This window comes from Ochotona princeps, chromosome 13 (assembly GCF_030435755.1).
Source record: "Ochotona princeps isolate mOchPri1 chromosome 13, mOchPri1.hap1, whole genome shotgun sequence".
NCBI classification, from domain to species: domain Eukaryota; kingdom Metazoa; phylum Chordata; class Mammalia; order Lagomorpha; family Ochotonidae; genus Ochotona; species Ochotona princeps.
The window spans coordinates 7,792,770-7,817,953 of NC_080844.1; the positions used below are offsets into that span (position 1 = coordinate 7,792,770).

Consider the following 25,184-nt stretch of genomic DNA (forward strand, 5'->3'; position numbering starts at 1 on the left):
CAACAAACAAACAGCACATCAAAATCCACACCGAGAAAGGATCTTCAGAGAGTTCCTATAGAAAAATCATGGTAAAAACTGTACATAGATTTCAAAATTGCTTGACATCTGGAAAAAAACGATCTTTTCACTCCACAAACTTTTTGAAGTATTCCCTTAACCCACTAGCAACAGGTCTGACACTTACTGCAACGTTAACTCTGAGAAGAGCAGAAAGGGAATTTTAGGAAAGAACAACCCTTGGATGATAGGAATAAAAAAAAAGTAAAAAAAAAAAAAAAAAAAGAAAGATGTATAATGGCTGCTGGTTTTTCAACTTTCGCTCTGAGAGGTTAAAGAAGTAAAAAATAAAAAATGGGCTTATCTGAAATGGTCGATTCCAGGGTCCCTGCATCCTTGCCAGAGGGGAAACTCCAACCCGGAGCGCCTGGGCCACAAGCAGTGGCCAAACCCGCACTTCACCCTCACGTCCCTGCAACTCATCTCCTAAAAAAAGCCTAGTCTCTCTGCTCTGCCTCTGATGGGGATACTTTCTTTCAAAAACGCAAAGCTGGTTGTGCCTCACGCAGTCCCTGTGTCTTCATGCCCACAGTAAGAAGGACCTTGGATGTGTCTGGTGACCCAAGAGGGGCCTTTACCCAGCTAATTCAGAGACAGGATCAGGCTGCTGGGCTAACGGACTGGCTGGGTGTGGGGGCCAGAGCCTTGCTTTACAGAGCCTGTCTGCCCAGGGGGAGGACTAGGGACACACACTGGCTCAGAGGCAACTGGGTGTACACACACACACACACACACACACACGCCCGCGCGCGCCCTCCCAGTCTTCCTGGGCGAGCTGTCAACTTGCAACCACGCAGCCACCGCATGCCATCACAGTGGCAACCCGGCAGGCGGCCCCCTCCAAAGGCTACCCAGCCCCCACGCTGCCCCGGGCCGGGCTGCTACGGTGCCGACACACAGGAGCCGGCCGCCGGGCCCCGGGCTCGCGCTCCAGGCTGGGGAGCGCGCTGGTCCATGCTCACTCCCGCGCCTCTCACCCTTGGGCGTGCGCGCATAGACGTGCACACACTCAAACGGGGCGTCCAGGCCAGAGACGGTGATCGACGGCTGGTCCCCGAGTGATCTCGGGGTGCGCAGCCGGACACCCCAGTCCCCACCCCCAAGGGCACCACCGACCGCCTCGCCCCGCCCCGCCCCGCCCCCTCGGACCCGCCGAGCCTGGCGCTCCGTGGGCTGCAAACTTTGTCCCCGCGCGTCCGCCCAGGCAGCGCGCCGGCTCCTGCTCGGCTAGCTTCGGCTCCGCCGGGCTGAAAACTGCAGTGATCCCCGGCCGGGGACACGAGCAGCGTGGAGGCACCGCGCTTCCTGCCGTCCGTCCTGCGTGAATCTTGGGACCCAAAGCCCAGCGCCCCGCTAGGCGCTCCCTCCACCCCAGACTGCCTGGGCTGCCCCAAGTGCTTTCGCGTCGCGGGGTTGGGCGGCTGCCTCCGGAACACCCGCGCTCTTCTTCCTGGGCTCCAGTCCTTCGCCGCTGCCGCCCCACCATGGCTCGTGGCCCTGCTCGGAGGGGTGCGAGGCAGCCAGAGCCCCAACTGCTGTCGCTGTTGCCGCTGCTTCTGCTACTGCTACGGGACGCGGGCGGCAGCCACATGGCCCCTGGCTGGTCCGCAGCGCCCGCCGCGGCCACCGGCATGCGAGGGGACAAGGACCCCCAGCCGTCCCTAGGGGACGCAGCGGCTGCACTGGGCCCTGGCGCGCAAGACATGGTCGCTGTCCACATGCTCCGGCTGTATGAGAAGTACAGCCGGCGGGGCGTGCAACCCGGGGGGAGCAACACGGTCCGCAGCTTCCGTGCGCGGCTGGGTAAGTAGAAAGAGTCTTTGGACGCCTTGGTTTCCTCCCCCCCTTTTCTTCCCTTAGTGGCCCTCCTCATCCTGGCGCTTCTGCTATCTGCTCTTTCTTCTGCTGGTTAATTCATTCATTCACTAATGATTCGGGCTGCTGTGAGCTTGCGGTAGGCTCACCTGTGTGCCACAGAATTCCACCCAGACCACACGGGGCTCTGTGGCTGGAAAGTACCCTGATCCCTTGGGGCAAGTGGAGGCGGGGTCGCCTGTGGTGGCCCTTGCTGACTGAGGAGGGCACCTGTAGGTGGTCACCAGGCAGCCGTAGCGGAAGAGTGGGCTCTGGATCCAAGCACCAGGCAGGAGCCTCCGGCGGGGTGGGGTGGGGGGAGCACCTGGTGGTGATGACTGTAGCAAGGGAAGCACAGAGCATCTTGAGTACAGGAGAGTGAATGTGAAGTCATTCTGGCTTCGAGGGTTTGAGGCGGGGTCCAGCAGCTTGGGCTGCGGGTGTAGCACCCACTCCTTTCTGGTGTGGGACAAGAGCTAGGCACAGGCCACTTGTGGAGAGACGGAGGCCGGCTGTCCCTGCAGACCCTTGGGGTGGACAGAGCTGAAGGCGCAGCCTGGGTTGCATGGGTGGTAGGAAGCCCCTCGTCGTCATGGTGACCGTACAAGGCTGCAGAATGTGGTTCCAGAAAGTGTGGGTGGGGGTCCTCTGCAGCCTGCTTGGGGCAAGAGGAGGCCATTCATCAGGAGAAAACCTCTGTCTTCATGGAGAGGAGCAGGGCCAGCTTTGGGGGTCACACAGTCTTGGGTCAGACCTCTTATCCGCTGCTAACAGAACTGAGGGGGCATCAGGGCAGCATCCGTTGTGGGCAGCTGGACCTGCCATGACTGTGGGCGTGAAGCACCTGCCACAGAAGGGCTGCAAGCCCTGAGCCCCCATGGGGCAGACTTGTTGGCTCCATGTCCCTTGGCTGCAGGCCAGTGCATCTAGCAAGCAGCGTTCTCCCTGCTCCCTCTCAGTTTCCACCTGGGGTCTGTTCCCAGAGCAAGAGTGTGGAGTGGAACCACTACCGAAGCATCTGTGCTGAACATGGCCTGACTAAACAGCAAGTGCTCCATGCACTCGTCTGTCCCGTGGGGCTGTAGGATGTTCCCTGGGCGAGGACAGAGCTGGCAGGGGACAGGGCTGGCAGGGGTTTAACGTTGCTCATCCGCCCATTAACTCAGTCTCCAAAAGCCTGTGGTTGCAGAAGAAAAGCAAAGTTGGCAAGGCTCTTCCTGCAGCCACCGGGTTGAGCCCATCCCTGGGTCCAGCCTCTGGCTGCAGCTTGGCTGTGGCAGGAGGTGATTCTGTCTCCATTTTGTGGACTGGGGTGGAGTTTGGGGTGTTGTCCCTCACAAGGTCCTGGAGACAGGATCTCACATAGGCACACCTCTGGTGTGGTTACTGAGCCTCCTGCACAGGGGCTGTGGCAAAGCCATTCTTACACTCTCTCAACCCCACCACAGTGATGCCCAGGCCCTGGTAGAAGTTGAGGGGAGCAGAGAGCTAGGGAAGTCGGAATTCTAGAACAATCTGGAACTGTCTGACAAATCTCTCTCTCTCTCTCTCTCTCTCTCTTTAATGTGGAGATGAATGTGGGCACAAAGCCCAGCTTCCCCAGCTACTGGCTATGTGCTGGGCTATACACTGTAGGTCTCTGAGCCTCCATGTCCTTGTGTGTGCTAGGAGGAGGTGAGGACTCCAGGGGATAAGGTGGATTTTGTGCTTAGTGTAGGATCAGGAGTTGCTTTCTTACTCTGTCCCAATGTGCAGTGTGCCTGCAGGTTTTGTTCTGTTAAGATTTCTTTATTGTCGCAATAGTTGAGAGGCAGAATGACAGAAGCAGAAGAGACAGAGACAAAAAGAGAGATCTCCCATCCGCTGGTTCACTGTCCCAAACACCTACACCAATCAGGACCAGGCCAGAGCAAAGCTATGATCCAGTAGCCCCATCCAGGTCTGCCACATGAGTGACAGGGACCCAAGCATTACGACCATTACCTGCTCTCTTCCCAGGCATGTTCGCAGGGAGTTGGATTGGAAGTGGAAAACCTGGGACTTGAACTCATGCTTCCATTTGATGGCTCAACCCCCTGAACCAACATGTCTGCTCTGTGCCTGTTTCTTGGTCCAGTGACCTGCCTGAAAGGAGGCAGGAGCCTGAGCAGAGCTCCCGTGGTCTCATAAATGGGACCGCTGGTGTGGGGCTGCAGCTCTGGTCTGGACTGGTTGTCTGCTGCCTCAGTGGGTGACACCACTCCTCCAAAGATAAACACATATATCACAGGGACGCTTGCTGCAGCATCTATTGCCTGCCATGAAGCCAGGTCCCCAGTGCAGCCCGTGAGCCAGACGGCAGGCTCCAGGGCCGAATTCTGCAACCAAGGTGGAGAGCTGTACTTGGCCATGACTTGGGATTTTTTTTTTCACTTGTGAAATGAGGCTCCCATGGCTCCCTTCCTGATGGAGATTTTTGTAAAATAAACCGAGACACGTCAAGTGCTTAAAACCATTCCTGGCACACCTAAATGTCAACAGTGTGTTAGCTCTGACCGTACCCCGGTCCCCTCAGCCCTCCCTCCCTCCTTCCCTTCTCTAGAAGCTGAGCCTTCTGTCCCCTGCTAAATCTACATCAGTGGAGAGTGAGCCTTTGAGTCCAATCTGCTGGGGCTGGGTTGGACCATTCACTCCTCAGCTGCCACAGAATGACCTGTGTTCAGCCTGAAGCCTAGGCACTTGTCAGCGTGACCCTGAGCTTGAGTTCATCATCACTAATGTGAGCAACACTACATACCCTTCTGGTGAACGGCCATAGTCCGGTTCATCTCAGCTCCTAGCTCTTCTCTAAGTACCTTGCTGCTGGTGGCTGGTGTCATGAGCTGGAGGACACAGCTGTGCCCAGGTGCTGGCCTTACCCGGGATAGCTCGTAGGGGATGTGACAGAGCTGAAAAAAAGCAGGCAGAGGAACAAGGGCTTGTGGGGTCATGGGGCCATGGACCTTGGGGGACCCAGGGAAATCGCCACAGAGTAGGTGAAACCCGGGGAAACAAAGGGCAGGTACAGCGTTGCCAGGTGTAAACATGAGACAGCCCATGGTGCATGGGGAACTGCCAGGAGTCTGGCTTTAGTGAGGAGCTAGTATGAAGGGAGAGAGGTGGGGGGTAGACATGGATGAGCAGGTTGCATTCAGGCCTTGGAGGGGACAGTATGGTAACAAAAGCTGGGCATGCATTAGACAGACGGCAAGGAGGGGAAATCGAAAAGTGTGCAAGAAACGCATGAGTATCCGGGAACATCTGAAACCAGAGAAGACTGCAGCGAAGAATGGCATCTCTAACTACACACTCAGCTGCAACCAGAGGGAAGTGAGTTGGTGACACAAGTCAGCCTTGTTGCACAACACTTTGAAATCCCTAGGTTTTTCATAATACACATTTTCCATGGACTTTTGGATGACTCATTGCATGCATAGATTTGGTACCAAAATCTGTCTTCTCGTTCAAGATTTATTGATTTGAAAGGCAGCGAGAGAGAAAGAGAGAGAGCGAAAAGAAGTGAAAAATCTTCCATCTGCAGGTTCACTTCCCAAGTGACCACAATAGCCAGAGCTGGACCAGGTTGAAGCCAGGAGCCAAGAATGGAATCCTGGTCTCCCACGTGGCTGATGGGGCCCAAGCACTTGGTCTGTCTTCTGCCTTTCCAGGCATTTTAACAAGGAGCTGGATGGGAAGTGGAACAGCTCAGACTTGAGCCAGTAGCAATGACACAGGCAGCAGCTTGATGCACACCCCGGCCCCTTTTCATCAAAATCTGAAATCCTGTTGGCCAAGAAATTCCTGAGTATCCTCATATACTAACATGGTGGCATCACTGCAGCCATAATATAATAAAATGTGTATTCTCCACCTATCTAGATCATAGATTTTACCTGAGTGCAAGCAGACTCTCCAAGCGTTAAGGAGGACCTATGGCTGATCTCATTAGATATTGCCTTTTCCCATTACTGGCCTTCCTGAACTGTTTCCCATGCCTTTGGGCCTTTTGTTGTTTTCCTACAAGCACTACTACTTGTCTTCAATGCTTATCTTTTTTTCTTGCTGATTTACAGAAACTCTTTATATAGGAAGGATATTAATATTTCATGTCTAATAGGTGATTGGCTTTTTAAAAGTTTTCTTATTTGAAAGATGGAGAGAGTCTTGCATCGGCTGGTTGATTCTCCAAAGGGCCACAACAGCCAGCACTGGCTCAACACTGGGCCAGGCCTGAACCAGGAGCCCGGGACTCCATCCAGGTCTCTCCCATGGGTACAGGGGCCGTCTTGAGCCGTCTTCTGCATCTTTCCCTGGTGCAGCGGAGCTGGGTGCATTGGCAGAGCAGCTAGTACTCAAACCAGCACTCTGGGATGCTGGGCTCACAAGTGGTGGCTTAGCACTGGTCCCTGGACGATGCATGGAGGTGACATAAGGAGGTGTCAGAGTTCTGAGGTTCCTGTGGTCATGGAGGTCAACTCCTCAACGAAGCTTCTGGCGCTTGGGATTGCTGTATGGAGACAGACAGCAAAACCAACAGGGACTGGGGACTGGATAGAAGCAAGCAGGGATGGAGGAGAAGAGGGAGGACAGTCCCCTGGAGGAGGAGGGAGAGTGATGCCCCCTTTGGGCTGGAGTCCGGGGAGCGGTGGTGTGTCCTGGAGGCAGTGCTAGCTGCTGCAGCTGCCTGACCACTGTGTCCTCCACCTGCACTGGGCACTAGGAATTGTGCCGTGAGCCTGATCTGCAGAGCAGCACTCACAACTCGAGCAGGTACATCCAGATACTCACTTCCAGACGAGGAACTGAAGCACAGAGAGATTCCCATAACTCACCTGAGGCCCCACAGCAAGTCAGTGATGCACGCAGGAGTTCAGCCCAGCCCTAGAGTCTGCACAGAAGCCAATATTTGGGACGTGTCGGATGTATGCTTTTCTTCATGGCCGCCCTGGCTGGTCCACCACTGGCTGCCCTGGCACCTCTGCCTATCAGTCACCGTGGTGGCCGTGTCAGGGGAAATCGATGAAGGTATTGTCAGGGAATCTCCGAACCCGCGGAAGAAAACCCGACACTGAGTGAATGTGTAGGAACGCTTTATTACACCAGGCACATGCAAACAGGAAAGCCGTCTGCTCCTTCTTTCTCTCCCCTCTTTCTTCTCCCTCTCTCCAGAACCCAACCTGCTTATATAGAACACCTAGCCAATCAGCCAAAAGGTCACCCCTGCACGTCTCGCAGGCAGGACACACAGCCACGCCCCAAGGGGAAGACACTTCCTGAACTTGTTTACCGCTGCCCTCGTCAGGGCCTTGGTCCGAGGCGCTGTCCTAGACAGCCCCATAGATTGTTAGGCGCTCTCAACAGATACAGCTCTGCAGGTGGCTTAGCTTTATACATAAATATAAATAAATAGCTTTATAAATAGCAGAGTTGGAGTACATGGGCCAAAGCAGGCCAAGGTGTGCCTTGGGATGCCAGAATGCCATATTGGAGTGCTACCGGTCCAATTCCCAGCTGCTCCACTTCTTGTCCAGCTTCCTGTTACTGCACCAAGGAAAGCAGTAAAGGATGGTCCAAGTGCTTGGGCTCCTGCCACCCACATGGGAGACCTGGATGGAGCTCTTGGTTCCTGGTTTCAGTCTGCCCAGTCCTTGCTGTTGCAGCCATCTGGAGAGTGAACCAGCAGATGAAAGATTCTTTCTCTGGCTTTCAAATAAATGTATCTTTTTAAAAATAAATAAATTCATAAATGGCAGAGTTGTCTGAGAGAGGTGCTCTTGGCGGAGGCTTAGCCAGGAGAGAGCCTGGGGTGCAGTTGGCCTAGGAGGTCCTTCTGCCACTGCAGTGCCCTCAGAAGGAGGCTGAGTGCCCAGCAGATGGCCAGTTAGTGGGAATTCCAGGGATCCACAGGGAGAACTGCCTGTCTGAAGAAGTTCCATGCCTCCTTTCCCGGAGAGTTGCAGCCCAGAAGCATATCAAAATTGACATGCACTTGCAAACCACAGGGCACTGCACAGTCTGTCCATTTGTTCTTAAGGACGCTCAGTTTACAGCCAAAGTGCATAGGGTCAAAGAGCTCGGTCTGAGGCTCAGCCGGGCCTGCTTCCACCTCCGCTTCCACCTCCGGCCTGCTGTGTGACCTGGAGCCTCTCTGTCACCAAAGTCCCTTGCCTACTCACTGTGAAATGAGGACTCGGGTTTGCAGAATGTCCAGCAGGGGGCGCAGGCACATTCCTGGAACTCAAAGCTCCATTACTGGACAACAATATTACAGGCTATATGCATCCTACTTGGGAAATCCCACATCTCAAATGTTATAAAACCCATAGTTCCTTCAGTGCCCCGCTGATGCCCCACAATAGGAAAATGCCACACCTGACCTCAGGTGATGTGTCCCAGTCAGAACCCAGACACACCCGAAACATTGTATAAACTCACCTTCAGGCTGTGTGTGTGTCAGGTGTATACAAACATAAAGACCAGTGTGGCCATGGCAGAGGGACAGCACTGTGCTGGGGATGAAGGAGAAGTGCAGGCAGCACAGATGGCACTGCCCATTGAGAAAAGATGACATTTATGTTCAGTGTCAGTGGAGGGCCCTGAGCTAGAGGTGGCCTGTGGTTGGCTGCACCCAGCACTCTGGGGACCACCTGGACTATATGAAAGTGTGATGTGACAGGGACAGTGTCGATGAACCTTGTCAGTATCACTGGGCTCCCTGTTAGGCTGTGTCTCCATTGATCACTGCTGCTTGGTCCCCAGTGGCCCTGTACTTGGAGTGGGAGCTTTGCAGATTTTTATTTTAAGAAAGCATGAGGGTTCTGTGCAGACAGCCAAGCTGCCTCTCTCATGACTCTTGAGGCTCCTTCCCACTCGAACCTGTTGAGAGATCAACCCAGGAGCTGGCTGGCACATGAGCTGTATGGAGGACACACATGCCTCTGCTGTGCCAGCTGGGTGCTGGCATCCAGTGCCAATACTTTCCAAACTGCGCTGATGGTCACAACCCATGAGGTCTGGTTGAAATAGGGACGCAAGCTCATGATGCCCCCAGGCCAGGTATGCAAGTGTGCCTCAGGGCCCTGGTCTGCCACTGAGGGACCCATTGCCTCCCTAGCGGGCGTGTCCGGAGGATAAGGCAACATGGAAGAGTGTCACCGGAGCTGTGACCCCACAGAGGTGCTCCTCTTTCCCTCCTTTACGCTGCCCACGGTCCATTAGGAGTCGAGGAGAACCTCTGAGTGACCCTTGCCTCTCTCCCCATAGAAACAAAGAACTTAGAACTGAAGGTTTGAGTGGAAAAAAGAAAATCCCAGCTGATGTGGTGCATACAGGGGTCAGAGGTACAACTCCAACCCACATGCCTTGGGAAGCCCAGCGTCTCACACATACACACACACACATGCACGCTTTCGCACACACGCGCACTCCCCTCCCAGGCTGGGAGCTCTCTTCTTTGGGTTCTACCAGTAGGGGGTCATGGGTAGGGGTAACAGGGGGCAGTGGGAGGGAGGGCTGCCCACCATCACTCCTATCTCCGGCCAGTCTACAACATCAGAGGGGGCACCAGTGAGGAGTCCTGTCCGCTCAGCCCCAACCCCTCGAATCTCAGAAAGGATGTGGCCATGGCCGAGAGCTCATGTCCATGCTGGGCAGTGCTAGGACTGTAGAGCCTCTGGGAAGGGAGCTGCCCAGCCGGCAGTGGGGGAAGCAGGGGCTGCAGCCTGCCTGAACCACACCCTGCAGGTGTGGTGGTTGAGGGGGTCCCAGGCAGGACAGACCACTCTGCCCTAGCATCTCTGGGTGGACACTCCGAGGCAAGTGCAAGGAACTGCTCTATTGCACCGTATCTGGAAGAATCTTATGTGCCATACCCATGATGGCATTCAACCATTGCATTGACAAACCAAGCCCCTAGAAATGGAATAGAGGTGTGGGTCACAGAGGAGGGGCTGCCTAGAATCAGGATTGACACCTAGCCTGACCAGACCACCCAGGCACCTAAGGCAGGGGTCCTGGACATGTGCCCAGTAACAGGCAGACAACTACAGGGGGTAGAGCAGACACTAAGGTGTCTCAGCACCCACCCACCCTCCCTCCTTCTTTCTCCTTCCCTTCCCTTCACCCACCTCCTTTTCCTCCGTCTCTTCCTCCTCTTCCCTCCCCCGTTTGCCCTCACTGCTTCTCCTTCATAGTGGGACTTTACCAGTCCCTGACTTCTGGGGCCTCAATGTCCAATGTGTTCACTGAGGACACCGAAAGGGCGTGAGCACTGCAAGTGCCCAGCACCAGGCTGGAGTGTGTCCTGGACTCCCAGCCCTGGGCACCCCGGATGGGGCCCCTGGAAGACGCCCACCGCAGCTGAGCTGTGTTCTCCCCCTGCAGAGGTGGTCGACCAGAAGGCCGTGTACCTGTTCAACCTGACCTCGGTGCAGGATTCGGAAATGATTCTCACGGCCACCTTCCACTTCTATTTGGAGCCACCGCGGCGGTGGCCCCAGGCACGCGGGGTGCCCTGCCCGCCTGCCCGAGCCCAGGGTACGTCCTGCCGCCCGCAGGCCCCCGGCCCGCCAGCGCGCCTGCACCTGCTCTTCCGCAGCCTTCCGCAGAACTCGGCCACGCAAGGACTGCTCCGCGGGGCCCTGGCCCTGGCTCTGCCACCGCGTGGCCTGTGGCAGGCCAGGGACATCTCGCCCATCATCAAGGCGGCGCGCAGGGACGGCGAGCTGTTGCTGTCGGCCCAGCTCGATGCCGCCCCAGCCGCCTGGGAGAGGGGCCCTGGGAGCCCCAGGCCCCCCAGCGCGCACGCGCCCTATATCCTCATCTACGCCAATGACCTGGCCATCTCGGAGCCCAATAGTGTGGCCGTGACGCTGCAGAGATATGATCCCTTCCCAGCTGGAGAGCCCGAGCCCCGGGCGGCCCCCAACAGCTCGGCGGACCCCCGCGTGCGCCGGGCCGCTGCCTCCTCCGCACAGGCCCTAGGGCCCCTGCAGGACAACGAGCTGCCGGGGTTGGACGAAAGGCGCTCCCCAGAGCACTCTGGCCCAGACTACCACAAGCACGAGCTGTGGCCCAGCCCGTTTCGGGCGCTGAAGCCTCGACCAGGACGCAAAGAACGCCGCAGGAAGGGCCAGGAGCTGCTCACAGCAGCCTCGCAGGTGCTGGACTTCGATGAAAAAACCATGCAGAAAGCCCGCAGGAGGCAGTGGGACGAACCCCGCGTTTGCTCGCGGAGGTACCTGAAGGTGGACTTCGCCGACATCGGTTGGAACGGTTGGATCATCTCTCCCAAAGCCTTCGACGCCTACTACTGTGCTGGCGCCTGCGAGTTCCCCATGCCCAAGGTAGGGCTTGCAGTGGTGGCGGATTCCTGTGGGAAAGGAGTGCTCTGATTCCGGACCTCGCGGCCTCGGTCGCCTCACCTGTGAAATGGGAGCAAATAACGCCCCGTGTCTGCTGCAGGCAGAGGGCAGATAGGCCGAGCTGGCCAGGCAGCACACAGACTGGCTGAGTTGGGACTCTCCACCCAGCTCAAGGCTGGGACCCACAAGGCCACTACTTAAGATTCGGCAAGCCACACACAGCATAGGGTTGCTTTATGCATGGCTGTCAGATCCTCTTCCTCTCTCCACACTCCATTTGTTCCTCTCCCTGTGGTCCGGGCCACAGCGGGCTGGCAGCCCTCCATGTCCCCGTTTCCTCCCTGCTTAGCTGTTCTGAAGCCAGGTAATGCCTGCCCCTCCTGAAAAGGAAGTGCTGCATAAATCCAATGTGAACGTAAATAAATCGGCCGGCGGGGAGAGAACCAGCCCCAGGACACAGGAGGGAGGCCGATGCACCTGCGTGTGTGTTGCAGGGCAGCTCACAAAGAGGCCAGATCTGCTGTGACATCAGGCTCTCAGCTGGCTGACCCCAGGGTGCACCTTATCAGCTGGCTGGTCACCAACCAGAGCTGTGTAGGTGTGGGTAGCCCTGCTGTCCCCCATAGTCACCCACACAGACATCTCCAGCCTTTCCCCAGTCCCTGTATGGTGCAGAAAGCTAGCCTTGGCTAACACCAGTTGCTTGTCAGCAGGCTAGGTCTGCGATCCAAGTACCTGCCTTAATTGAGCAATGGGGAGGAAGGGCTTTTTCCATTGCCTGCCTCTCTGCTTGTCTCATGCAAGATGCAGAGAGAAACCTCCCCGCTGCTAATTCACCCCCCTCCACCCCCAGAGGCTGTGAAGCCAGTCATTCAATCCAGATCTCACAGGTGGGTGGCAGGAACCCAGGAACTTGAGTCCACACCTGCTGCCTGCCTCCCACAGCCTGCGACAGCAGGACGCTGGAGCCAAGAGCAGAGCCAATGATAAGGGACAATGACAAGGGTCCCCGCTGAGCCAGACATTTGCCCCTATTTAGTTCAAGCCTTGGTGTCCTTAGCGATAAAATAACGGTCGTGCTGATGCCCCTGGAGTTGGTATGACGGAGACGCTACAAGGCAGAAACCCCTGTGAACTGTCAGCTTCCAGCCCTGGGTGCTCACGTCCCTCCCCGCTTCGGTGATGACGCAGTAATCCAGGAGGGCGGTCACCCACAGGGCCCAGTCCCTCCTTCCCTGCCCACGTCCAGGCGCGCCCTGCCTTGTGCAGTACGCGAGCACCCCCAAGTGGCCAAGCCCGGGTAAGAGTCGTGCCGTTCTGGGAAAACCAGAAGAGAGGGTAGAGTTTAGTGACTTCGCCCAGTCCTGGAACAAGAACAGGATCCAAGGGCCGGCTATAGGGAGTGAGTGGGAGAGGTCAGACAGCTGAAATAACCCTGCCATCTTCCTCTGCCTTGCAGGTCGTTCGTCCGTCCAACCATGCCACCATCCAGAGCATCGTCAGGGCTGTGGGCATCGTGCCCGGCGTGCCAGAACCCTGCTGTGTCCCCGACAAGATGAGCTCCCTGGGGGTCCTTTTCCTGGATGAGAATCGGAACGTGGTTCTGAAGGTGTACCCCAACATGGCCGTGGAGACCTGCGCCTGCCGCTGACGAACCCAGGACTGCAGCGGCCTGATTTCAGGGCCCGGACCTTGCGGGGGATATGCAGCCGCAGGGCACAGGGCAGCCCCAGTGAGAGGCATGCCTGGGCAGGGGACTGCCTGCCATCCTGTCCCATGTGGGCCGTGTCCCCACTGCGCTCCTGTGCTCCGCTCACCACACTGGGAAGAGGACCTGCTTGCTTCCTTGTCCGTGGGAGTTGCTCTGCGTGATGGCCACTTGAGGCCACTGCCCAGTGACTGGGGACACGGGGTGGGGGGTCCCCACTGTGCTTCACGTGGGTGCCTTCCTGCCGACCCTGCTGCATGAGCTGGTATACATGCAGCACGCCCCTGTAGCCCATAGTGGTTCCCTTTTCCTAATCTCTATTTTCATTCTAAAGCCAAAAGGAGGGGGAGCTGACATCCTTCTCCACAAAGAATCGTGGCTGGTAGGGGTGGTTGATTATCTGCGTCTGGAGGAGATGTGCCTACTAAAAAGTAACCAAGATTTTCTATTTTTATAAATTATACTGTCTATGCTGTAGATGGTGGATGGGGCATGTTTTTATGGAGAGCTAATAAATTAAAGATACAAGGGAATCTTGAAAATCTGTCACCCATTCTTCCAAAATACCCAAGTTTCTCCCTCCCCTGCTCCCACACCCAGAAGCAACTAGATGCCTCTTACCTTCCTGAGCTCATGCCAAGCTCCAGACACCAGGGGGAAGGAGGATCCTGTGCCTTTGGGTCCTCCCCATCCAGGCTGTCCAAGACTGGTGCCCACGCAGGACATGGCCCCAGGCAGACTCTGCAGCTTGCTGGGGTCCCCACGCCTCTCTAACTCCAGAGGGGACACCTGATGATGGGGCAGTGTCTGTCTGAAGCATTTAAAGGAACACCTGAGGTTGCCTGGGCGGAGATCTCTTACATGGAGTCCTTCGAGCCGAGGAGACAGCATGAGCAGCCTGAGGTCGCTGGTGGTCCAGATGTGACTTGAGGGGATGGGGTTTCCTCGTCCAGCCCTCCTCCCCTCAGCTGCTTCCTGACTGCCCCCAAGTTGTCTACATGGCCCATCTGCCACAGAGCCTGAAGCACTTCTCATCCAGCGTTTCTGAAGAAGCGTCTGAAGCAGGTGCACCACAGCCAGGCTGGCATGGCCTAGACTGGCCCCCCCCCAACAGGACCCCGGCATGAGCAGCTGCTCTGGGGTAAGGGGATGGGTTTCAGGATGGCAATAGTCACCTGCCTTCCCTGCAGCTCCTCCTCTCCATGACACTCTTCTTCTCAAAGAGTCACCTCTTCATTCCCACAGGATCTGGACGTGGGACCGAAGCGTCCCTTGGAAGGCACTGTGGCTAGCCTGTCAGCTTCCTGGGCCAGGTTACCATGCCCAGTTCTTTGAGGGAACATGTCAGGCTATAAAGGAACAGCCAAGTGTACCCTGAGTCTTGTGCCTTGGTTTGATGCCAAATCATTTCTTCTGTATCTTCACTCCTCCTTCTTCCCCCCTCCCTCCCTCACAAGCTCTGCTTATCCAACCACCCTCTTTCCATTTTGGATCAAGATGGCGTGTCCTGTGCTTTTACCGTCCTCTTCCTAGCATCTTGAGGGTGACCTCGTGGATCTCTTTGGATGCCCACGAGTTCCTTATGTGCTCAGTACTGGGTTTCTAGGGTGGGGAGAGCAGGATGGGAAGCCCTCCCCATCCCCACTCCACCCAGGGCTCATACCTAGTCTGAGGAGGAAGGTACCCAGGGATGTGGCATGAGGGGTACTCACATGTGTATTCAGGGGCAGAGGGAGGAACTGCTCTCATCAGCAAGTTCTCTGGTTGGCACAGCAGCAGGCACTGGTTCCTCACCCAGACTGCTCGTGAACTGGCATGCCCTCCTTCCTCCGCCCCAGTCACCCCACCACCCACCGCAGACCAGGTTTAGGAGGGAAAGACAAGCTGCATGTCTGTTCATAGATCACCACAACCAGGCTGCATCAGCTGGGATGCCCTGGCTGCCTGAGCCAAGGCCGGTGCGGCCAGTGTTCACCTGGAACTTCCTGGCTGGTGACCACCCACCCCATAAGTGTATCAGGTACTGAGGGTCTAACGGTAGAGTGCCTCTGCCTATGGCGCCAGCATCCCATGTGGGTACTAGTGTGAATTCGGACTGTTCCACTCCCCATCCAGCTCCCTGCTAATGCGCTTGGGAAAGCAGCAGAGGATGGTCCAAGTGCTTGGGCCCCTGCATCCATGTGACAGACCTGGATGGAGTTCCATACTCCTAGCTTTAGCCTGGCTGAGAGTCAGCTGTTGTGGCCATTTGGAGAATGAACCACAGGCCGGGTCCATCCTCTCTGGATGACGGACTGAGCTAAGGGCTCACAGCTTTGTCTGCATTCTCGGCTGTCTGGAATTCAGGAAGGGAAGAATGAAGCTATGGGGGAGCAAGGGTGTGGCAGGCGATGGCACTGGGTCTTCCCTTGGGGGAAGGTGGTGCTTGCCTGCGGACCTGAGAGTAGGCAGATTTAGGGTGCACAAGGCCACAGATGTGGGTTGGAGCTGGGCGGCACTGCAAAGACATTGGGAGAGTGCTACAGGGACGCTGAGTGGAGAGGACCCATGGGGTCTCCCTGCCTGGCCTGGGGTGGAAAGGCCTACAGACAGCTGCCATTATGCAGGTGCTCATGCCCGCAGGGGCAGGCCCCAGCCAGGGATGGGCACACCCATGCAGAGGCTGCTTGCCCTGCCCCACCACTTCAGCTCAGGATGGCCGCGCAGGCATGCAAGGTTGGAGTGACCCTGGCCGCTCAATCAGAAAAGGCACCACTCAGACACTTGAGTTTATTTCCAAGTGACACTGTCATGCAGGTGCAGCAGTGCAGGACCAGGAAGTAACTAAATAAGTCCAGTTACTACACAGCGACACTTCATGGTGTTCTTGCGCTAAAGGAGTCTCTTGGTTTCATGCAAACACAACCTACCGGTAGGAGTGGCCAGATGCCAAAACTTTATCTTCCGGGCCCTGCCTGGCATTCCAGACCCTTCCTCCTGCTGCTTTGTCCTGTGCATGACCAAGGGAATAAGACAGGGAAGGCGAAGACTCTGGGATCCTTAAGGAGAACAGGCAGGTATGGGCGAAGCTTGTGGCTGCAGACAAGATGGGAGATCTTGCGGGCCCTCTCCCAGGCAGGCTAGATACCAATCACATGAATCCAGGATGCCAAGGAGAGGCAGTGACGTTCCCAATGCCCAAGCAAGAGCACTATTAATTCCAACAAATTCATATCTCTGTCCTGACTCTCTCAAGGGAGCCCTCATGCTGGGGTCCCACAGGGTGCCCTGTGAGCAGGAGCAGGTGACCAGGGGCTGCCAAGGTGCTAGCCGAATGTGTCCACCTGTTGCAGGATACCAGAATCTGAGTCCAGGGGTAGCAAGTGCCCCTGGATGACAATGGCACCAGGGGGCAAAGAAGCTCAGCCATACTACACGGGAGAGGGCTGCTGACCAGCTCGCTCGTTTGCTCATTCTCTCTCTCTGCACTTGTTGCTGGGGCAGTCTGGGGGCAGTGGGACTCAGGGGTGATATTAAAAAGCATACAGTCACAGGCCCCAAATGGACAGGCTGGACCCTAGACATAAAAGGCCTTTGCAGTCACTCTTGTGTGTGCTGACCAGGGCCCAGCCCAGCCAGGCCTCCCACCATTCACCTGCTTGGGAATCCTGACCCTGGCAGGTGCTCACCAAGCTGGGGCCTGGATTGTGTCTATACAGACTGGAGGTCAGCATATCCAACAGGCCAGATGGTGGCAGCTAGCCTGACACAACGACGGGCATCATGCCTGTTCCATTCTCTCCTGGACCCCTATATTCCCATAGATCCCTACACATCTCCCCCATGTCCCACCCACTGCTGCTGACTGAATCCTTTTGCCACCTGTTCACTTTCCGGTAGTTCCTCTTTTGATGCACCAGCCCTGCCGGGTGTTCTGTCTGCCCCCCTCTCACCCCATCCTCACATCTTCCTGGACAGGTAAGCACCCTGGGGTGGGGTTGGAGCATGAGAGGGAGGCAGGCTCCCAGCTCCCCCTCCTGGAGCCCCAACTCCCATCCCCCACAGGAAGCTACTACCTGCAGCCACACTCCGCCACGCTCATGCCTTCATAGTGGTATTTGAGGGTGGGCACCCCCATGTCGTCCTTGTAGAGGATAGAAATGGGGCTGAGTTTGGTGGGTACACAGCAGGCTTTGCCCACCTTCGTGGGGAACTTGAGGTGTACAAGGGTCTGCACGATGGCATGTTTGGTGGGTGTCACGTCATCGGCCAGGGGGAAAAAGCAGCCCCCTTGGCACTCGTAGGCATCATACTCCTTGGGCGCGATGATCCAGCTGTCCCAGCCAATGTCCTCGAAGTTCACCCTTAGGGAGGTCTTCTGGCAGTGGCTGCTGGCCCCGGCGCTCCGCTTCCGCCTGGCCAGAGATGACCCCGCGTGGCTGGCCGTATCCACCTCCTCTTCCTCTTCTTCATCCCCGTGACCATCGGTGCTCTTGGAAAGCTTCCTGAGCACGCTGTCCTGCTCGTGGCCAATCATCTCTCTGAGCTCCAGCCTCGTCTCCTTGGTGCCATTGCTGCGGTCGTTGGAGAAGACGACGAAGAAGGGCAGGTTTTCGGAGGCCGGGGGCACGCTGACGTCCAGCTTGTCGCAGCCCTTCCTGCGGCTCTCCACCATCACCTCCAGCTTGTTCTTGCTCTTCTTGGCGTCTGCCCTGACCCACCGCTTCACGGCACTGGACACCTCCAGAGTCTCCCAGCCCTCGTCTCGAATGTCCTGGGACACCAGGAAGCTCTTGGTTCCTGAGTTGCCATCCCAGGCATCCAAGACGTCATAAATAACCAGGCTTCCTTCCAGCGCGTGAGCAGCATCCACGTGACTTTGGCAGGAGACGTAGAGCCGCAGCTCGGCCCTGGTGATCTGCTCGTGCCTGGGGATGGAGATGTTGAACAGCAAGGTGTGTCTCTGGAAAGTGAAGCCGTCCGTGGAGGCTACAGAGATGGCGTCTGAAAGCAAACACACAGAACAACCTAAGGACTAGTGGCCACTCACAGATGAGGTTTAAGGCATCTCACTGGCAAGATGTACATAACCAAGTAAGGGGCCTCTCGCATCGAGACAAGCACACAAAGGCACCAGACAGGAGAAGCTGCAGGCATCTAAAGCGAGGAGCCTCGGAGGGGACAGTGAAGGTCAATGTTAAACAGCCACACAGGGTAGAAACCCTTTCAAATGACAAACCCCAAGCACAGCAAAAGATGGACGATTTCTTTCCCTCACCCCACCCCTCCAGTGTTTGTGGGGAAAACATTTATCAGTCTCATGGATCAGCCCATCAGGAGAAACCAGGACTGCTTCCTGACCATGGCAGTGCCACAGCTGGCATGGTGGCACAAAGTGCTAAGCCTCTACTGATGAGGCCGGCATTCCATTGCTGCACCAGTTCAAGTCCAGGCTGTTCTTCTTCCGTTCCAGGTCCCTGTTGCTGAGCCTGGGAAAGCAGCAGAGACTGGCCCAAGTGTCAGAGACCCAGCCGCCCATGTGGGAGATCTGGATGGAGTTCCAGGCTTCTGGCTTTGGCTTGGCCCTCCTTGGCCATTGCAGGAGAGTGAGCTAGCAGATAGAGGATCTCTCTCTCTCTCACACACATCTCTGCCTCTCCACAACTGTGTCTTAAATAAGCAAATAAATCTTTAAATACTTTTTAAAAAGATTGTTTCCTGGTAATACTTGGCCATGAGCACGTGTCTGCTTTGCCGTGGCTCGCTCCCAGAGAGGAACAGAAATGGCATGTTTGAGCACCTACTACGCGCCAACAGCAGCTGACCCTCTGCTCTCCTGGTACCCAGCAGGCCAGACTCTGCCCCCTTTTAGGTTGGTGACCCTGGGGAGTCCAGAGTCTGTGACTCCATTTTCCTCATCTGTAAAATGGGCCTCATCCACCCTGCCTCCCAGCGTCAGGGTGAGGCTTAGACCAAGTGGCTTGACCTGGTTCAGAGTGGTCAAGACTTCTGGGATTCCCCACATCCTCTTCCCACCTATACAGACTCCCTGCCTGTACCAACTCCCACCTTCCTGGGCCTCCCTGGCAGGCTGGGGTTCAGTCAGCAGCTGCCAGAGCGTGCCCACTGCCCAAGCCTCTGCAGATCTCCAAAAGTGAAGCTGTTTGTTGGGTTCCACCTTAGTTTGTTGGTTCTCAGAGGAGCCTGACTTTTCTCCCGCACTTGCAGGCAGGCAGCTGTACCGGCATTGCACCCTGGTCCCCAGCCCATGCTCTGCTGCCTGGGGAAAGAGGTCTGGCCTGGGGAGTTCGTAGGTAGCTGCAGGTCTGAGACCCCTGCAGCAGAAAGCTTGTGCTCCCTGCCTTTCAGCCAGGGGCTGAAGCAGAGGGAAATGCCAGCAGGAAAATCCAGCCATGTAACCTGGAAGGCTTGGTGACCGGGGCGAGCTCCCCCTAGCGGCTGCAAGCTTCAGCGCTCAGAAACATTTCACCCTGAGTCCACCACGAGGGCTTTTTCCTAGCCCTCCACCATCACATGAGAACTAGATATCCCTCAAGGCTTTCCCATCAGAAGATGTTATCTGTGTTTGCAAAGTCCTTTCATAAGCCAAAAGTAGGTATGCTTTGAAATCGGCATTTTTTTTTTGCAGAAGGAGGCTTCTCACCTCTGGGCAAATGCATGTTGTAAAAAAAAAAAAAAAAAAAAAAAAACTATGCAGGAAGTTTGAACTTTTCTTGCCCCAAGTACCACGAGGTCCCCTTGGAGAGCAGTGAGCTGGGGACTAAAACAGCCACCTACCTGCTTTGAAGTAGAGAGGGAATGGAAGTGGGAGGGAAGGAGAGGAAAGGGAGGAGGAGGGAAGGCAGGGAGGGACAGGGCAAGGATGGACATGGCACACTGGCATTCCAGAACACCTTCTGTGCGTAGTGTGGCCCAGGGAAGTGATCTCTACCCAATAGAGCCACCCACGAGCACTTTTGAAGCTGGGGGGGAATGCAAAGGCCATGTTTTCATTTCATTTTGTGGCCATGAATTTTGATGGCATGAGACCCATAACTGCCTGGCCAGGCAGTGCCCCCACCCTATAGACCTGGGGACCCCACCCCCCACAGTGCGACCCGACCCTACCTTCCACGCTGAAGCTGCGTACAATGTTGGAGGCGGGGGTGGATGACTTGTCCGAGGTGTACCTGTTGTACAGATCAATCATATACTGCGGCGGCTCCAGCCTGGTTCTGTCCTGGGCGGGGACCCCACTCAGGTTGAGGCTGCGCAGAAAATCCACCTTCACGTTCTCCAGGAACATGCTCAAGTCTAGGGCGCTGCTGGGTTCCTGAGGCCCCATGCGAGGCTCCCCCGGTGAGGCACGGGTGTTCCCCACCACCGATGCCCGACCCCAGTTCTGCAGTGGCTTCCCCTGCCCCAAACAGGCTAGCAGGGACAGTACAGGCAGGAGCATCCACAGCAGCCCTGGGCCCATCTTGGAGGAGAGGGTGCGAGGGGCTGCGGCAGGATGTTAGCGGGTGCCAGGAACCGCCTGGGAGGAGTGGGCCCACATCCTGCCGCTGAGCGTAGCGTGGGGAGTGCCGCGGCCAGCCCTCTGCTCCCCAACTGTCCCCTGCGTGTAGCTGCTGCCTTGCTGAGAGCCTTCTTATCTGGAGGAGCGTTCAGTTAATGAAGATTCTGTAAACACGGGGGGCAAACATGCCGAGCCTGTGGGAAGGACGCGGCCTCCTGGAAGGAATCTGCGAGCCCTAGGGGTCATCGCCCCCTAATTAGGATGCTTGCTCGTTTCCCGACCGGACAGCTCCATTCAGGGGACACTCCGTCTTCCAGGGCCGGGGGGCAGTGTAGGGAAGAAATCCAGGAAACAAGGTCGAAAAGTCCTCCAAATATAGAACCCCAAGTTCACAGCAGGGGGATGGGAACCTGCCATGTGGCCCCACGGCTCCCCTCCCTGTGCAGCTTACGCGCAACTTGGGGTCAGAGTGGAACAGGGTTGCAGCGGCAGCCCCCTTACTTTTTCCCCAGGCATGGGACCTGCAACAGGTTGCTTTGACTCTTGGAGCCTGCCGTCCAGAAGAGAGCTGTGAAGCCTGAAGTTCATAAATAGAGAGTGGCTGTGGCATGGGTGTTGGTTCTGGCTGTGCCCACCCCACCTCTGAGTCTCCCAAGCTGGAGCTGGGGGAGGAAGCTCCATGCTGTCTCCCCGCTTTCTAGCTGTGCAGCAGCCCTGCAAACACATTTGCAGCCTACCAGCCATGGGAACCCCAACTTTCCTGCGGGTCTGTGTGTGTGCATGAGTGTGTGATGTCCTGGAGTGGTTCTTGAATCATGCCAGCCAACCCAGCAAGTGGGGTCACACCCATCAGCTGGCAGGCAGCACCGGTTGGGGTGCCCTAAGACAGCTGCCTGACCCGAGTGTGTTAACAAACTGTGTCCCAGTGGACATGGCCAGCAGGACCCGCAGGAACTGTGTCATCATGGTATCTAATGCTATCACGTGTGGTTTGTTTATTTTTGCAAATCCAAGAAAGAACTCAGTACTTGGGAGGTGTGCGTGGTGGTTGACACCAAGGAGAAGTTGCCTGAGACAGTGGTCCAGGCCAAGCCAGCAGGGCTCCTGGGTCGGGGAGGGACCCGCACACTGTGGTGACACATCCCTGTTCGGGGAGGGTGAAAGCAAACACTCTAAAGCGGCTGCACCCGGACAGAACTTGCTGTCCTCACTGCGCTGCTTGGGGAGGGGGCAGGAAACGACTGGGCATCAGTCCAGCCCAGTGCATAGTGCATGACTGTTACGGGTGGAGAGTGGGGGGAGGAAGACCCCAATGGGTCCAAGCTGAGGGGACACAGCGGCCACTGCCTAGTGTGCACTGGAAGTGTTGCAGAGGCCCCAGGGACACACGCTCAGAGGGGTCCTGAGTCTCTCTGATGTTACTCCCTCCCCGGGTGCGTGTAGCCTGCAGGCTGTGTGAGGATCCCACAGGCTCGCAACACCTCTAGTCCAAGAGTTTGCTCATTGTGTCTGCAGCCGGCGGCCGCCATGAGCCTGTTCAGAGGTTGCCAGCAGCACAGAACGTGAGCTGCTTCTAGATACTTCACTGAGCATGCCTGGTTGCCTCTGTCTTTCCTTCTCTTTTTCATTTGCGATGAACCTAATTTGTTGGGACAGACTTAATAATAATAATAATAAAGACACAGTTTGTGAAGGGCATCACCAAGGAGACAGGAGCAGCCCAGTCTGGGGAAGGATGGAGAGGCAGCAACGGGGGGGCTGTGTCCCCATGGCCCTAGGGGACACCTGACCTGGGAGGGTGGTGTGATGTCATCCAACTGCCTCTTGGACCTACTGCAGACTGGCTGTGCCCAGCACTCCAACACCCAAACCTACATCCTACAACACACTCATGCAACAATGGAAGGATAAGTCACTTTATCCAATGAGAGCAGGAACTGAGCAGACAGAAAGATGTACAGATGACTGATGAGCACATGAAAACGTGCTCAGTGTCATTTGTCATCAGGGACATGCCACTCAAAGCCAGAGAGTGGTTATGCTATCCACACCCCACCAGCCAGCCCAACACGGCTGTGTTATGAGACTTGAGGAACTACCAAGGCCTGACAAGAGCTGTGGCGGCACCAGCACCCCTCACTGCAAAACAGGGCCATATCTTGGGAAAGAAATTTCTCCCAGAGTCTCAGTGATGGTGAGATTCAGCCATTTCCCATTCGATGCGTGCCACTATCTCAGATAAAGACTCATGCCCACATCAAAGCTGTATACTAGCACTTACAGCATCGTTATCCACAGTAACCCAAGGTGGGGACAATTTTACATGTGCTTTGAACAAGGAATGTGTGAAAAGTGTCAATCGGGTCGCCTGTGGGATATTATTGGGCTGTGCGAAGAAGTGGGCAGTGACGCAGGCTGCAAGACGGATACGTGCTGAGGACACTGCGCCACGTGAGAAATGGCAGTCACAAAAGGCCACACAGTGGCTGCTGTGGCTCATGTGAGAAATGCCCAGAACACAGCAATGTGTAGCAAGAAAAAGTTAGAGCTATCATGCCAGGCCCTACATGGTTGATCCCAAAAATCATTTGAAAGATTAAAGAGGGACGGTGTGGTGGTGCAGCAGGGTAAGCTGCTGTTTCCAATGCCAGCATCCCATATCGGGGCTCTGGTTTCAGTCCCAGTTGCTCCACTTCTGAGCCAGCCTTCTGCTAGCACATCTGGGAAGGCAGTGGAAGATGAGCCCTGTCAACACAGCTGGATCCCCAGATGGAGATCCGAGCTCCTGTGTAGTCGAGCCCTTGTTGTTGTGGCCGTTTTGGGAAGTGAACCAGATCGCCTTCTTTCTCTGTCTATCCCTCATTGTGTGTGTGTGTGTGTGTGTGTGTGTGTGTGTGTGTGTATGCACACGCACCTTTCAAATCAATCAGTAAGTCTGTAGGTAAGTACTGATTTCAAATCAATCAGTACTGTCTCATTAATGAGACAGCATTCATAACAGTGACACAACAGGTGGAAGACATGATTGTCTTTCTGAGTCAGTTCTGTGGCTGCCCCCATACCTGTTCCTTCTTGTGATCTTTCTGTATCTCCCCTAATCCCCCTCTAGTCCTGAGAGGACAGCCTTTCCAGGAGGGGACTACATACCTGGCAAAGCCAGCCCCATGAGCCACCCAGCTTCTGCCTGTCTGTACCTGCCTATAGATACATTTTGCACCCCCGCCCCTGGGGTGCTGGGGGAGGAGAACACCCTGGTGGGGAAGAAGAAGTCCTGATGCCCAGGATTTCCTTGCTTGGACCACCTGAGCTCCTGGGCAAGCCGCTGCCCACCCAGGACTAGCCCCATGTAGGGTAGCTAGGGATGTCCCCAGCCTGGCCCCTGTCCACTCTGCTGTCTGTCCCCAAAGCCTCACATGGAGCCCACCTCCTAGTCAGCAGGCTCCAACTCACTCCTTGAACATGATCCCATCTCAATCCCCAGGCCCTTGGGAGTCTGCCCTGCTCCCAGGCCTCCAATGGCTCTTTCTTGGGAATGCTGCTCTCAGATTCTCAAGGCTGGGCTTGCCTGATCACTCATGCCTTTCCGTTGGTGACCTAGGCTCCTGGAGGTGGGCAAGGAGGCTCTGTGCTTGGTAGTAGGCAGTAGGCAGCGGGCAGGGCAGCTCCTGCCCACACTCCCACCCCCACCTCTCCAGTTGTCAGCTACTGCAGACTGTCCAAGCAGCAGGGGATCCTTGAAGCCTGTCACCAGTCTGTGCCTGAACTGGGACAGGAAGCCAGTTCAGGTCAAGCACGGCCACAGGCTGCAGAGGCAGGGCAGGGACCCGCACTGGTCCTTGGGGACTTGTACTGACTGCCTGACTTGGCTGGCAGCCCCCAGGCAGGCAGCACTGGGTATTGCACCTGCAGTCATCCTAATTTCTTCCCACCTTTATTTACATAAGGCTATATTCTCAGCTCTCTGGGGGCAACATTCGGCAACATTTCACAGACTAAAGGAGAATAAAAACAGATAAAGGCAACTCAGCAGAAGCGATGGCAATGCCCAACATCTAGTTGCTATTTTCATCAATCTCTCAGAATGCAAGGAATAGAAGAGAATTTTTCCTCAAAGCAATAATGAGCATCTGCTATGAACAAAAACAAAATTTGTGTAAGGGGGCTTAAAGTTTGTGGATGTGGAACTGCAGAAGTTTATTTACTACCACATTTTTTTAAAGAAAACCATGTCTTTTTTTTCACACCTTGCATTTTTATGAACTTTCTGAAAGTTTCCCAGAGCTAACATCCCAATCCATGATGAAAGATTCAGTGTTTCCCCAAATATCAGCAGGACTGAGCGAGTACAACAAAGTGATATCAAGAAATAAAATATGTAGGGTAGGAAGAAATACAAGACAAGTATTCCTTCGGAAAACTCCAAGGGATCAGTAAAAAGTACACCAGAAGGAATAAATAGATTGGCAATATTTTAAGATATAAAAACCAGAAGTTGCAATTTAAAGAAACAAGTTCCACTTATAATAACACACACAACAAGAAATACTAAAGCATAAGTCTCAAAAGATATTTGCATGATCTGCATAGTAAAACCACATAATAATGATCAAGCTATCATGTTACTGGTGAATATACAGACAAATCAGAAATTATTTTTAAAAGTTTCAGGGAATAAAATGAAAAG

General features: G+C 55.6%; 2 protein-coding genes across 2 annotated transcripts; one reads left to right on the plus strand and one right to left on the minus strand.

The window, feature by feature from the left end:
• The first annotated feature begins 1,449 nt into the window (after nt 1-1,449).
• GDF10 (growth differentiation factor 10) lies at nt 1,450-13,519 on the plus strand. The gene is made up of 3 exons (XM_004583325.2): nt 1,450-1,863; nt 10,315-11,276; nt 12,754-13,519. The coding sequence occupies exons 1-3, from the start codon at nt 1,545-1,547 to the stop codon at nt 12,943-12,945; spliced, it is 1,473 nt and encodes a 490-aa protein (XP_004583382.2). The 5' UTR covers nt 1,450-1,544; the 3' UTR covers nt 12,946-13,519.
• Nucleotides 13,520-16,979: 3,460 nt separating this feature from the next.
• On the minus strand, nt 16,980-20,461 carry GDF2 (growth differentiation factor 2). The gene is made up of 2 exons (XM_004583326.2): nt 20,110-20,461; nt 16,980-17,985 (listed from the first exon to the last, which is right to left on the minus strand). Exons 1-2 carry the CDS (start codon nt 20,459-20,461, stop codon nt 17,054-17,056), a joined length of 1,284 nt encoding a protein of 427 aa, XP_004583383.2. The 3' UTR covers nt 16,980-17,053.
• Nucleotides 20,462-25,184: the final 4,723 nt, after the last annotated feature.

Coding starts and splice junctions, on each gene's coding strand:
- GDF10 (XM_004583325.2), top strand. CDS start 1,545: ATGGCTCGTGGCCCTGCTCGGAGGGGTGCGAGGCAGCCAGAGCCCCAA. Junction 1,864..10,314: donor CAGCTTCCGTGCGCGGCTGG/GTAAGTAGAAAG, acceptor CTCCCCCTGCAG/AGGTGGTCGACCAGAAGGCC. Junction 11,277..12,753: donor GCGAGTTCCCCATGCCCAAG/GTAGGGCTTGCA, acceptor TCTGCCTTGCAG/GTCGTTCGTCCGTCCAACCA.
- GDF2 (XM_004583326.2), bottom strand. CDS start 20,461: ATGGGCCCAGGGCTGCTGTGGATGCTCCTGCCTGTACTGTCCCTGCTA. Junction 17,986..20,109: donor ACGCAGCTTCAGCGTGGAAG/GTAGGGTCGGGT, acceptor GTTTGCTTTCAG/ACGCCATCTCTGTAGCCTCC.